The following is a 14,636-nucleotide window of genomic DNA, read 5'->3' as shown; positions in this document are numbered from 1 at the left end:
GCACATCTATGATTGTCCTGATCCCGTCGAACAGTGACTCACTGTCACTGTCTACATGTGAGAATCAACGCTGTTGTTGCTTTGTATACATACACGCGATGATACATACATACTATTCTGTTTGAGCATTAATGTAAAACAGTACAAAAATTCAGTTTAGGAGTCAAGACATTCACTTTAAACTTGTCCACTCAAAGGTTGAACACTTTCTCCTTCCATGATCCCTAAAAATGGCTTTGGAATCCCATCCTTGTCGCCAAACTAATATACTTGGGTAGAACAACTGAAGGGCAGAGACAATGAGTTGCTGGTCGATGTGCTTTAGTAAGCCAGAGCGAACTGAGCATGCTCATTCTAAACCGTGTGATAATATATTATACCAATATTTGTGATTTCTTTAACAATTTATTGATTTACCTCTATTGCTTTAATGGCTTAGATTAGGGGACAGAAGGGAGTGAAAAAACAAAGTAATGCAAAATCAACACGTCATTAATTCAATGACAAATGTTGGCAACTAATTGGCAAAACTAAAGCCCATTTAGACATACTGTACACAATGATTCTCATCAAAACAGGTTACAGTTTTAAACCAAAATGAGTGATATTTGCAGATTTGCTGAATAATGGCAAATTATCCCTGTAAGAAATTGTAGCGACAAAGTTCCTTTAGTGAAAATTGGGGAGGGTTTCCTCTGGTTTCCTAGGTGTTAAAACTAAATAGGGAACCATTTACTCTGACATTTCTAGCAAAACAGTAAACCTGTTCTTTTGAAACGTGGCTACAATTTCGCTAGAAATAACGACCGCAGGAAATCTCCACCCACCCCAACGTGAGCTCTGAGATCTGGTTCTCACTCCGGGGAAGCTGTCGGTCGGTCATTCTGCCTTTGGAGCAGTTGGTGATCGCTCACTCCGGTATAGCAGTCGGTCGGTCATTCTGCCTTTGGAGCAGTTGGTGATCGCTCACTCCGGTATAGCAGTCGGTCGGTCATTCTGCCTTTGGAGCAGTTGGTGATCGCTCACTCCGGTATAGCAGTCGGTCGGCCAGCCAGCCAGCCACCACCACAGTCTCCGCGCCCCCTCACGCCGGGGAAGCAATTGGTCGGCTAGCCGCTGCTGGGGGACTGGGCCTGGACCTGGATGTCATGACCAAGATGCTGCGGCTGCTGGGCAACCTGATCCGGGGCGGCAACACCGTGAGTACCGGGGCCGCGCGAGGACGGGGGGAGACCTTGCCGTGTGTCCCCGGGCTAGGCCCCGGTCTGTGCAGGCCGCGGACACCGCTCCGGGAAGACCGTTTCCGGGGCCGGGCCCGCTGGGCTGCTCACACCGCCCGGGCTTCAAGGTCACCCGGGCCCGGGGCTCCTCCTGCCCCTGGTTTAAAGATATCCTCAGCTTTGATGGCCAAGGTGACGAGCAGTCGAGTTGTGAGCGAAAGCTGGACACGCTCTGCACACAGCAGCAAAAGCAGGGTGTTTGGGCAAGTAATGCAGGGCAGTGCAGGAGCGTTAAAAAGTGATGGAATTGTGAAGCACAGGATATTCTATATTGCAGGATATTCTATATTTTATATTGTAGGATATTTTATATTGCACAGCACTTCAGGACATCCTGAAGGTCAGGAAGGGTGCTACCTAACTTGAATTAATTCTTCCTTTCTTCCATCTATTTAAGATGCTGACAGACATCCTGTGTATTTCCAGTCACTGGAAACACAGCTCTGTGGGGTTTCCATGGGCTGCTGATCAGCTTCACACTGCTCCTCTCTCTCCTAATAGTGTTCTGATCAGAGCAGCTACAGGTAATGTTGCTTTAAACTACCTGAGACACAAAATATTGTGGATATGGCACTTCAGGAAAGGTCTGCCTCATTCACCGCTCGTGATTCAATGGCTATTGTGCCATTTTGTTCACCGACTGGTCTGGGTGATGCTACTCACGCTGTCTCTCCTTAGCTCTGTTGGGACCTTGTTATCTTTTGCTCAGTCATTTACCTTGGTTTCTAAAGGTTATGTATTTTGATGCATGACATTCAGAGAAAATTAAGTCCGTTAAAACATATTTCAATGAATTTGCAATCTGATTCATTTCCTGCCGACTGCCCCAAGGCACTGAATTTTTTTGTAACATCCTTGCTGCCACAGTTTAGAGTCGGGTGGCCAAGTACATCATGTGACTTAAGCGCTTGCAGTTGTGAGCCTCAAGGTTACCAAGCACTCACTCGCCTTGACGTTCACACTATATTAAGTACTGGGCTGATCCTGAATTGTTACCTTTCTGTCAATCAATTTGGAGGTGACAGCAGACAGAAACATAGAAAATAGGTGCAGGAGTAGGCCATTCGGCCCTTCGAGCCTGCACCACCATTCAATAAGATCGTGGCTGATCATTCACCTCAGTACCCCTTTCCTGCTTTCTCTCCATATCCCTTGATCCCTTTAGCTGTAAGGGCCATATCTAACTCTCTCTTGAATATATCCAATGAACTGGCATCAACAACTCTCTGCGGTATGGAATTCCACAGGGTAACAACTCTCTGAGTGAAGAAGTTTCTCCTCATCTCAGTCCTAAATGGCTTACCCCTTATCCTTAGACTATGTCCCCTGGTTCTGGACTTCCCCAACATCAGGAACATTCTTCCTGCATCTAACCTGTACAGTTCCGTCAGAATTTTATATGTTTCTATGAGATCTCCTCTCATCCTTCTAAACTCCAGTGTATAAAGGCCCAGTTGATCCAGTCTCTCCTCATATGTCAGTCCTGCCATCCCGGGAATCAGTCTGGTGAACCTTCGCTGCACTCCCTCAATAGCAAGAACATCCTTCCTCAGATTAGGAAACCAAAACTGAACACAATATTCCAGGTGAGGCCTCACCAAGGCCCTGTACAACTTCAGTAAGACTTCCCTGATCCTATACTCAAATCCCTTAGCTATGAAGGCCAACATACCATTTGCCTTCTTCACCGCTGCTGTACCTGCATGCCAACTTTCAATGACTGATGTATCATGACACCCAGGTCTCGTTGCACCTCCCCTTTTCCTAATCTGTCACCATTCAGATAATAATCTGCTTTCGTGTTTTTGCCACATTTATCCACATTATACTGCATCTGCCATGCGTTTGCCCATTCACCTAACCTGTCCAAGTCACCCTGCAATCTCCTAGAGTCCTCCTCACAGCTCACACTGCCACCCAGCTTAGTGTCATCTGCAAAGTTGGATATATTACACTCAATTCCTTCATCTAAATCATTAATGTATATTGTAAATAGCTGCGGTCCCAGCACTGAGCCCTGCGGCACCCAACTAGCCACTGCCTGCCATTCTGAAAAGGACCCGTTTATCCTGACTCTCTGCTTCCTGTTTGCCAACCAGTTCTCTATCCACATCAGTACATTACCCCCAATACCATGTGCTTTAATTTTGCACACCAATCTCTTGTATGGGACCTTGTCAAAAGCCTTTTGAAAGTCCAAATACACCACTACCGATGAAAGAAATCAGTATTCCAGGCTATCCCCTCATTGTGGCTGAAGGTATCACTTAAGAACATAAATAGGAGCAGGAGTAGGCCACCTGCCCCTCGAACCTTTAATAAGTTCATGGCTGATCTGATCATGGTCTCAGCTCCACTTCCCTGCCTGCTCCCCATAACCTGTTGTTTCCTTAACGCTCAAAAATCTGTCTATCTCCACCTTAAATATATTCAATGAACCAGCCTCTGCAACTCTATGGGGCAGAGAATTTCATAAATTTACAACCCTCTGAGAAGAAATTCTTCCTCATCTCAGTTTTAAATGGGCGGCCTCTTATTCTGAGCCTATGTCCCCTAGTTTTAGTTTCCCCTATGAGTGGAAATATCCTCTCTGCATCCACCTTGTCGAGCCCCCTCATTATTCGAAAAGATCACCTCTCGTTCTTCTGAACTCCAATGAGTATAGGCTCAACCTATCTTCATAAGTCAATCCCCTCATCAACCTAGTGAACCTTCTCTGAACAGCCTTCAATGCAAGTATATCCTTCCTTAAAATACCGAGACCAAAACTGTACGCATGCTGTCCTGGAAGTTAGAGAATAGGGAGCAAACTTTTTTTAAATTGAAGACGACCATACAGTATTTGTTTCCAAGCCCACACTGTTTTTATGGTGGAATGTTGGCCTTTATTACAAGAGGATTTGAGTACAAGAGTAAAGATGTCTTACTGCAATTATGTAGGGCTCTGACGAGGGCATACATAGAAGAAACATAGAAACATAGAAATTTACAGTGAAGAAGGAGGCCATTTCGGCCCATCATGTCCACGCCGGCCGACAAAGAGCTGCACGGTCCTTGGTCAGCAGCCCTAAAGGTTACGTATAAACCTATGAACAATGACGGAAAGGCAAAGAGCACCCAGCCCAACCAGTCCGCCTCACACAACTGCAACACCCCTTATACTGAAACATTCTACACTCCACCCCAACCGGAGCCATGTGATCTCCTGGGAGAGGCAAAAACCAGATAAAAACCCAGGCCAATTTAGGGAGAAAAAAATCTGGGAAAATTCCTCTCTGACCCATCCTGGCCGTATTCTATTCCCGGCACTACTTACCATTATAGCTGCGCCATCCAACAAAAGGTCATCCAGTCTAATCCCAATCATCAGCTCTAGGTCCGTAACCCTGCAGGTTACTGCACTCTAAGTGCCCATCCAACCATTTCTTTAAAAGTGGAGTATTGTGTACAGTTTTGGTCTCCTTACCTCAGGAAGGATATACTTGCCATAGACAGAGTGCAACGAGGGTTCCCCAGACTGATTCTTGGGATGGGGGGGGGGGAGGGGGTGAGAATTGTCCTATGAGGAGAGATTGAATCGATTAGGCCTATATTCTCCAGAGTTTGGAAGAATGAGAGGTGATTGCATTGAAACATAAAAATTCTTACAGGGCTTGACAGGGTAGATGCAGGGAGGATGTTTCCCCTGGCTGGGGAGTCTAGAACCAGGGGTTACAGTCTCAGAATAAGTGGTTGGTCAGTTAGGATTGATGAGAAATGTATTCACTCGGGGTGGTGAATCTTTGGAATTCTTTGAGCCTCCACAGCCCTCTGTGGTAGTCATTGAGTATATTCAAGACAGGGTTCGATAGAGTTTTGGATATTAAGGGAAGTGGAGTTGAGTCCAAGATCAGCCATAATCTTATTGAATGGCGGAGCAGGCTCGAGGGGCTGAATGGTCTACTACTCTTATTTCTTACTCCTGCTCTAGTTTCCTACATTACAACAGTGACTACACTCCAAAAGTATTTCATTGGCTCTAAAGTGCTTTGAGACGTCTGGTGGTCGGGAAAGGCACTACATGTATATAAATGCAAGTCTTCTGTTATAAATATTTGTCAAACCTGAAATAAAAGTCAATTATGCACCATTTTAGCTTCATATCGATGGTAGGAAAGGTAATGGAAGATGTAATAGAAAACAGAGTGACCGCTGCCAATGACCAGAAGCAGTGCAGAAGTGTACTGTGCATTAATCTGGAACCGGTAGCCCCTCTTTTTTTTTTTTTCCCCCACAGAGCCTTTTTGAAGCAGCCCGTTCCTCCCGGCATTTTTCCTCACAGCCTGCGTCTCCTGACATTTAACATTTATTTTAAAAAACCCGCTCCTGGGGCACATAAGCAGTCTGCTTCCAGTTCGTTGGCAGCAGTCATGTCCAATAGAAAAATATCTAGAAACTGAAAATATAATGGAGTAGTCAGCACAGATTACAAAAGGGAAGGTAATGCTTGATCAACATCATTGAATTGTTTGAAGACGTTGCTGGTTAATGCAGTAGATATAATATATTTGGATTTCCAAAACGCCTTCGATGAGGTACCGCATAGTAGACTAAGGGCAGAACATTCAGAGTCGAGACAAGTAGCAGACTGGATAGCAAGCTGAGAGAAAGCAGAGAGTAAGGGTTAAAGGAAGCTACTCAAATGGTGGGAAGTGATATTCTATAAGGACCACTGTTGTTCACCATTTATATAAACGATTGGGACTTGGGGATCGTACAATTTGAAAATTTGCAGATGACACCAAATTGGTGTAATTTAATTAATACGCAGGACTGTGATAAAATACAGGAAGATGTTAATAAACTTGCAGAATGGGCGTGAAATTAGGAAATGAACTTCAATATAGGTAAGTGTGAAGCAATGTTCCCTCTAAATTGTCCTTGCGCACAGTCTATTTATTTCAATGAGCGGTCTGTTTAGATTTCTGCGCATTCGCGGTATTTCAAATGGAAAAGCTTGTGGGCGGCCTACGTGGTCCCTTGTAGATTACTGCGTGGCCGCGCACATGCACAGCTTACAGGGAGCATTGCTGTGAGTTAAACATTTTGATAGGAAGCATAAGGGGGTCTTTATACTCCTTTGAAAATAAATGTCTAAATTTGATGGAGGAACAGGTATCTGGGAATACAGATACACAAACGCAGGTTAAGAAGGCCATTTAAAAAAAAAAAGCACTGGGGTTGGTCAGCCTTGCTCAGTGGTTAGCACACTCGCCTCTGAGGCAGAAGGTTGTGGGTTCAAATCCCACTCCAGGGACTTGAGCACATAATCTAGGCTGACACTCCAGTGCAGTGCTGAGGGAGTGCTGTACTGTCGGAGGTGCCGTCTTTCGGGTGAGACGTTAAACCGAGGCTCCGTCTACCCTCAGGTGGATGTTAAAGATCCCATGGCACTATTTTGAAGAAGGGCAAGGGAGTTATCCCCGGTATCTTGGCCATTGTTTAATTCCTTGACCAATATAATAAAAACAGTTTATCTGGTCATTATCACATTGCTGTTTGTGGGAGTTGCTGTGAGCAAATTGGCTGCTGCGTTTCCCACATTACAACAGTGACTACACTTCAAAACTAATTCATTGGCTGTAAAGCGCTTTGAGACTGGTTATGGTTGTGAAAAGCGTAAATGTAAGTTTTTTTTCTTTCTAGAGGAATTTAATTGATAAATTATGTTAAACGTGTATAGAACCGTGTTTAGACCACAGTTGGAGTACAGTTGGACCTCTCTTGTTCGCCACCCTTGGGACTTGATCGATGGCGGAACAGAGAATTTTCTGAACCATGGGAGGTCACACTTGCCTGTTGACAACCCCCGGGCTCCTGAGTGTGTGCGCACGTGCTGGCAGCTTGTGGGCGGCTCCCTTAGTTGCTCGCAGTCATTGATTGACAGCCATTCCAGCCGATCGCCGAACACATGTCTAAATGTCTTTGCCCACTGTCATGTTTTACGAAGAAAAAATATGCAATATGGGCCCATTCAGCCTTAACTGTACCTCCAATCCAGGGCAAGTTCTGACCTCCCTCTCCCTCTTGGTTACCAAATTTGAATGGGGTATCGACACAATTCGATTTTATAGCCGATCGCCGAACATGCTCACTGATTGACAGCCGCTTCAGCCAATCGCCAAACACACTGTGATTGACAGCCGCTCCAGCCAATTAAAACTTTTTTTTAATAAATCCTCCTCTCCCTCAAGCTCAACTAATGCCGAACGGATGTTTCCAGATTAGAGAGTCCTGGACTGGAGAAGTATAACCTGTACGATGAACAGTTCTGGTCTCTATATTGTAAAAATGACATAGAGGCACTGGAGAAGGTGCAATAAAGATTTACTAGGATGGTACCAGAACTGAGAGGTTATACCTATCAGGAAAGCTGGAACAGAAAACTAAGGGGTGACTTGAAGGAGGTCTTTAAGATTATAAAGGGTGTAAGCGCATGTGCAGTAGCTCCAGGCACCCGAAGCACGCCGCTTCTAGCCCTGGCCGAATGGGCTCACCGGGGCGGCGAAGATCGGACTCTGGCCTCCCTCCTCTTCAGCTTCAGGTCCTGCTCTGGTTCCTCCTCCTCCTCCTCCTCCCCCCCCCCCCCCCCGTTCAAGTCGTCCTCTCTCTTCCCCCTCCTCCACTTTCTCTTCCCCCTCCTCTTCTTTCTCTTCCACCCCCCCCTCTTCCACCCCCCCCCTCTTCCACCCCCCCCTCTACCACCCCCCCCCTCTTCCACCCCCCCCCTCTTCCACCCCCCCCCTCTTCCACCCCCCCCCTCTTCCACCCCCCCCCTCTTCCACCCCCCCCCTCTTCCACCCCCCCCCTCTTCCACCCCCCCCCTCTTCCACCCCCCCCTCTTCCACCCCCCCCCTCTTCCACCCCCCCCTCTTCCACCCCCCCCCTCTTCCACCCCCCCCCTCTTCCACCCCCCCCCTCTTCCACCCCCCCCCTCTTCCACCCCCCCCCTCTTCCACCCCCCCCCTCTTCCACCCCCCCCCTCTTCCACCCCCCCCCTCTTCCACCCCCCCCCTCTTCCACCCCCCCCCTCTTCCACCCCCCCCCTCTTCCACCCCCCCCCTCTTCCACCCCCCCCCTCTTCCACCCCCCCCCTCTTCCACCCCCCCCCTCTTCCACCCCCCCCCTCTTCCACCCCCCCCCTCTTCCACCCCCCCCCTCTTCCACCCCCCCCCTCTTCCACCCCCCCCTCTTCCACCCCCCCCTCTTCCACCCCCCCCCCTTCCACCCCCCCCCCCTTCCACCCCCCCTCTTCCACCCCCCCCCTTCCACCCCCCCCTTCCACCCCCCCCTTCCACCCCCCCTTCCACCCCCCCTCTTCCACCCCCCCTCTTCCAACCCCCTTTTCCACCCCCCCTTTTCCACCCCCCCTCTTCCACCCCCCCCTCTTCCACCCCCCCCTCTTCCACCCCCCCCTCTTCCACCCCCCCCTCTTCCACCCCCCCCTCTTCCACCCCCCCCTCTTCCACCCCCCCCTCTTCCACCCCCCCCTCTTCCACCCCCCCCCTCTTCCACCCCCCCCCCCACTTCCACCCCCCCCCCCACTTCCACCCCCCCCCCACTTCCACCCCCCCCCCACTTCCACCCCCCCCCCCACTTCCACCCCCCCCCCCACTTCCACCCCCCCCCCACTTCCACCCCCCCCCACTTCCACCCCCCCCCCACTTCCACCCCCCCCCACTTCCACCCCCCCCCCACTTCCACCCCCCCCCCACTTCCACCCCCCCCCCACTTCCACCCCCCCCCCACTTCCACCACCCCCCCCCACTTCCACCACCCCCCCCCTCTTCCACCCCCCCCCTCTTCCACCACCCCCCCCCCTCTTCCACCCCTTACGTAATTTTTTATTTATTGATTGAATTTTTAAATTTTTGATTTTATTGGTTGATTAATTGATTTATTTATCATTTATTATTAATGATGACTCTTTATTTGTAAAAATGAAGTGTTTAATGTTTGTAAACTCCCCCGCACCACCCCCCCCCCCCCACCATCTCTCATTCCCTAAGCCTGATTTCTAAGTGTATGCACGGTTTTTCTGAGCGTACAAAAATCTACACTTACTCCAAACTAACTTAGAATGGAGTAAGTTTCCGCTGCCTAAACTTGCAAACCGGCGTAAGTGGCCAGACACACCTCCTTTTGGAAAAAAAAAATCTGTTCTAAAATGAAACTTTTCTAACTCACTAGAATTGGAGCAAACTTAATGCCGAGAATTGCAATTTCTAAGATACTCCATTCTAAACTAGTTGCTCCAAACAAATAGGAGCAACTCAGGCCGAAACTTGACCCCTTGGAGGGGAACTTGGAGGTGATGGTTTCGATTGTGGGTTCAAGCCCGACTCCAGGAACTTGAGCGCACAAAATCTAGGCTGATATTCCAGCCTAGAGGGAGCGCTGCACTGTCGGAGGTGTCATCTTTCGGATGAGACGTTAAACCGAGGTCCCATCTGCTTTCTTAAGTGGACGTAAAAGATCGCATGCCACTATTTCGAAGAAGAGCAGGGGAGTTATCCCCCATGTCCTGATCAATATTTATTCCTCAATCAACATAACAAAAAGACAGATTATCTGGTCATTATCACATTGCTGTTTGTGGGAGCTTGTTTGTGTGCAAATTGACTGCTGCGTTTCCTACATTACAACAGTGACAACACTTCAAAAGTACTTCATTGGCTGTAAAGCGCTTTGAGACATCCAGTGGTCGTGAAAGGCGCTATATAAATCCAAGTTTTTATGGTTACGCCTGCTGATTCTGACAGTTTGCCACCACCATCTCCCTTGATGTATGTGGCATCAGTGAATTTTATGTTGTGCTCCCTATATTTAAATCTAAACCAGTGAGCACAATTTCTGATGCGAAACAAAAATTGATTTTATACCCTGTTTGTTGTTTAAAACTGGGAGCCAAATTGGTCCAGAAAAAAAGTGATGATAGATTGTGATTGTCGTCATTACATATTTAATGGAATTGGAGTCAGTAGAGCCCACTGCTGAAAATGCACAGAAAACCTGACTATGGATTTATAGCAGCAAGTTTCAAGCTTTATGAAGAGTTTGGGTAAGCTGGTCCAGTTGAATTTTTACAGTGGAAAAGCCCTGTCCTATAGAGGAATGGGAAGTTAAAGGTACATTGGGCAGGAATTCTTCATCCAAAAAAGTAACAGAATTGTGGAACAAATTATGAGGAAACACCATTGAAAGGGTATTATAATTGAACATAAGAGGCAGTTAGAAGTGTTTCTGGAGAGAGAAGGGATTGGTTAGAAGGCAGGTAAATGCAATTGTTGTAACAAAAACTTTTTGGGCCTAATGGTCGTTTCCTGTTCCTACAGATTCTTGTGTTCGGTTTAGCCCAGCCTCCCCGGCATTGCTGCTTCTGCTGTGCTCTGACAAATGACATTTAATTCAAAACAGAACTGAAAATTTAATTGTATACGTACAGCATGAAGCTTTTGTAGAATGTAAAAGACAATCCAAGTTAAATTGGCAAGACCGGAAGTGATGGGTCAAGTAAATGCTGTGAACTGTCCCTTTTATACAGATTCTTGTGGAAATGCATTGTGTTGGAGCTCCCAGCCTGCTGCAGTCTACCCTGTTACATTGAGGGGTGGCTTTCAGTTTTTCTTAAAAAGTAGTCTTTCCTTATCATTTGTTCCACAATTCTAATTATTCAGATATTTCCTGGTGCAGTTCAGCACCATACTGGCTTTGAGCTGTAACTTTACTCACAATTATAATTGTAGATCCGTGACTCTTTTCTGCATTGGGATTATCCTTCAGTTAGCTTTCTTGTATCTCGGTGTTCTGTCATAGTGATTGAATTAAACACTGTAGAAAAGGACCTGAAACTAGTTTTCATTATATCTTGCAGTCGCAAATTGTGCATTATATTGTAGAACTGTCATGTGTAGTGAGTACTTTTAAAGAATGATGAGCTACCATGCAGAACAGCTGGTTGATGCCCATTTATAAATGATTGCAAGGTGTTGAATATGTTAGCAGCCAGCAAACCCGTCCCTCTTCCCCAAATTGGGGTGTAGGGTGGGAGGGGGCACAGAGTTTGAAGGGCAGAACAAATATGACTTCACATGATGGTTACATAGTGCTTTTCCTGTGTTATTATGGTGTATGATGTTGCCTGAATTCCTTGGTTCGATTCTACCCCTGCAATTCAGTCCCGATCCCTGCTATAAAATACATTGGGCGTATTTCTATTTCTCGAACAGTGCTCTGCTGGTTAATTCTCAAAATACATGGAAAGGAAGTTCAATGCAATGAATTTTAACAATTGCAAATCACAGTAATCCTCCTGCTCATTACTCATCATAAGGATTGAATTTCTTTTTTTTTTAAATCAGAGGGTTTTAGTAGTGACTTTTCTTTAAATGTGAAGGACTGGATTGTGAAGTGGCTCACCTTAGTGATGGGTTCAATTCTATCTTAGACTGAGGAGATAAATGTGTTCCGTCATAAGAACTTAAGAACATGGAAAAGGAGTAGGCCATCTAGCCCCTCGAGCCTGCTCCGCCATTCAACAAGATCATGGCTGATCTGGCCGTGGACTCGGCTCCACTTACCCGCCCGCTCCCCATAACCCTTAATTCCCTTATTGGTTAAAAATCTATCTCTCTGTGATTTGAATACATTCAATGAGCTAGCCTCAACTGCTTCCTTGGGCAGAGAATTCCACAGATTCACAACCCTCTGGGAGAAGAAATTCCTTCTCAACTCGGTTTTAAATTGGCTCCCTTGTATTTTGAGGCTGTACCCCCTAGTTCTAGTCTCCCTGACCAGTGGAAACAACCTCTCTGCCTCTAGTTTGTCTATCCCTTTCATTATTTTAAATGTTTCTATAAGATCACCCCTCATCCTTCTGAACTCCCAACGAGTAAAGACCCAGTCTATTCAATCTATCATCATAAGGTAACCCCCTCATCTCCAGAATCAGCCTAGTGAATTGTCTCTGTACCCCCTCCAAAGCTAGTATATCCTTCCTTAAGTAAGGTGACCAAAACTGCACGCAGTACTCCAGGTGCGGCCTCACCAATACCCTGCACAGTTGCAACAGGACCTCCCTGCTTTTGTACTCCATCCCTCTCGCAATGAAGGCCAACATTCCATTTGCCTTCCTGATTACCTGCTGCACCTGCAAACTAACTTTTTGGGATTCATGCACAAGGACCCCCAGGTCCCTCTGCACCGCAGCATGTTGTAATTTCTCCCCATTCAAATAATATTCCTTTTTACTGTTTTTTTTTAAGGTGGATGACATCACATTTTCCGACATTGTATTCCATCTGCCAAACCTTAGACCATTCGTTTAACCAATCTAAATCTCTTTGCAGCCTCTCTGTGTCCTCTACACAACCCGTTTTCCCACTAATCTTTGTATCATTTGCAAATTTTGTTACACTGCACTCTGTCCCCTCTTCCAGACTGACTGTCAGGGTAGCAAGTGATCCTTTTTCTCTCTAGTTATTTAAGCTATTGTTCAAGTCTCATTCTTAGAAATCACCCACATCAAAGTAAAGTGTTCCCACAATTTCATTAGTTCCAGAGGAAAACGGGCATTCTGCCACATTTTGTTCAGAGGAGTTTCATCATAGGCAGTCCCTCAAAACGAGGATGACTTGCTTCCACGCCAAAAAGGAATGAGTTCACAGGTGTTTCAATGAAGGACCTGACATTCTAGGTCCCAAACTACATGTTGAAGGGTGGAAGATTCCTGTGCGTGGATTTTTTTTTAACGTGTGGTGGCTGTTGCACACCAGCCACCCCATGGGCTTGACAGAGCTAGGTCTTGGTTTAGTGGCAAGGATTGACCAAGACGACTGGAGACCAGCTCTGCTGCACAGGCCTAGTGCGCACACATATCGCAATGTGGACTGGCCCGTGCTCCCCCTGGGCCTTATACCCTAATTGGCCACCTTATTTGGGATTCAAAAATGGCTTGTGTATGATATGGAAGTGTTGCACTGAGCAGTTCGAGGAGGGTGTTCTCAAATACATGGGAGAAGGAGATGGAGCTTTAATCTGCTTCTGATGTATGCTGTACCTGAACTTGGGGGCTTAGATGCCGACACACTGCAAAAAGTGGGAAATTGCTCAGATGTTGCCTTCCGCAGCACTGATCTCCACCATGTGCATGAATATTTAGAAGCAACGTCAATGATGCAACAAGATTGGTTGTTGACAGGCCTGTTTTGTATACGGGACTGAGGCTATGGTATATTGTGCTTGTAGAATGTCAGGCATTTAAATGGCCTTTCCATAGCACTGTTTGAGGGTGACCTTGGATTACCCAAGGCCTGTATGACTTTCAAGGCTGGGTCGGCAGTAATAAAGGCCTACTACTCTAATTTATTTTATCTTTAAAGTTTGATTGTGCTCATTTAAACAACATAAAAACACTCTTAACACAATAATACTTCGACGTGGCTCCTTATTAATGCAATGGTTTTGAGATTTGAGTCCTTCGAGTGAGCAACCTGTCTTTTTGACTGCCTCCGGTCAGAACCAAAGAGAAAGCAAAGTAGACTGTCTACGTATGTAGAGTTTGTTTCAAAAATGGTTTGAATCTTAAAAAAAAACAATTGCTTTATATTAGCAATAAAATTCTAGTCTATTCACATGGTTCTTGTCATTTCATAGTACTCTGCAGACAAAAAGTAAATTAAACACAAGAAAGGTAAATCACATGGCCACATTCCTGGCGAATGTTCCAAAGCAGTGTCCCTTCTTCGAGTTGACTAACTACTGAGCGTAAAATCATCTCGACTCCCTTTCAGCACACACCCGACATTCAATTGTATAAAATCACCACACCAGAATTCAACTGATTTCTGCAGTCGCTTATTCATTAAATGTTTTCTTCTGTGTAGCTGTAACATCCTTCTGATTTGATAGTGAACCTTAAATTTGTTAACAGCATGTGACGTGATCACTATTCTTAATATATGACACCAGCTATCATTCAGTGTATCGTGGAGCCTTGTTCAATATATTAAATATTGCTACTTTGTTGGAAGGAGTTGTTGAAAGATAGTCAATCTCATTTTGTATCGAATTGCTGTTTTGTAGATACCAGTTTCCAAAACCAATCCAGTCAGAGGCAGCATCTTATTGATTATATAGAAATCTTGCATGTATGCAAGTAAACGGCACATCCCTCCCAGTTCCCATCCTTAATAACATGTCCATTGTGCTTCTCCATCCCCTTGGTTGCCTAGTTTTCTACATCATTTGCCAGGATTCAACATGGCTCCTTGGCTTTGCAGTGAGAAGGGAGAATAAAGCAATATGGGAGGTGCAACG

At 46.2% G+C, this 14,636-nt stretch overlaps 1 protein-coding gene across 1 annotated transcript in view; it reads left to right on the top strand.

Moving 5' to 3' along the window:
* The first annotated feature begins 1,051 nt into the window (after positions 1–1,051).
* LOC139276238 (pyruvate dehydrogenase E1 component subunit alpha, mitochondrial-like) overlaps positions 1,052–14,636 on the top strand; it is a 39,874-nt gene continuing 26,289 nt past the window's right edge. The window contains exon 1 of the mRNA XM_070893919.1: positions 1,052–1,199. Within this exon, the coding sequence (XP_070750020.1) occupies positions 1,149–1,199 (51 nt within the window). The 5' untranslated portion in view covers positions 1,052–1,148. The remainder of the gene's footprint in view (positions 1,200–14,636) is intronic.

Source organism: Pristiophorus japonicus, chromosome 11 (genome assembly GCF_044704955.1).
Source record: "Pristiophorus japonicus isolate sPriJap1 chromosome 11, sPriJap1.hap1, whole genome shotgun sequence".
Taxonomy (NCBI): Eukaryota; Metazoa; Chordata; class Chondrichthyes; family Pristiophoridae; genus Pristiophorus; species Pristiophorus japonicus.
The sequence above is the reverse complement of the archived record's forward strand: the minus strand, read 5'-3'. Positions and strand labels throughout refer to the sequence as shown.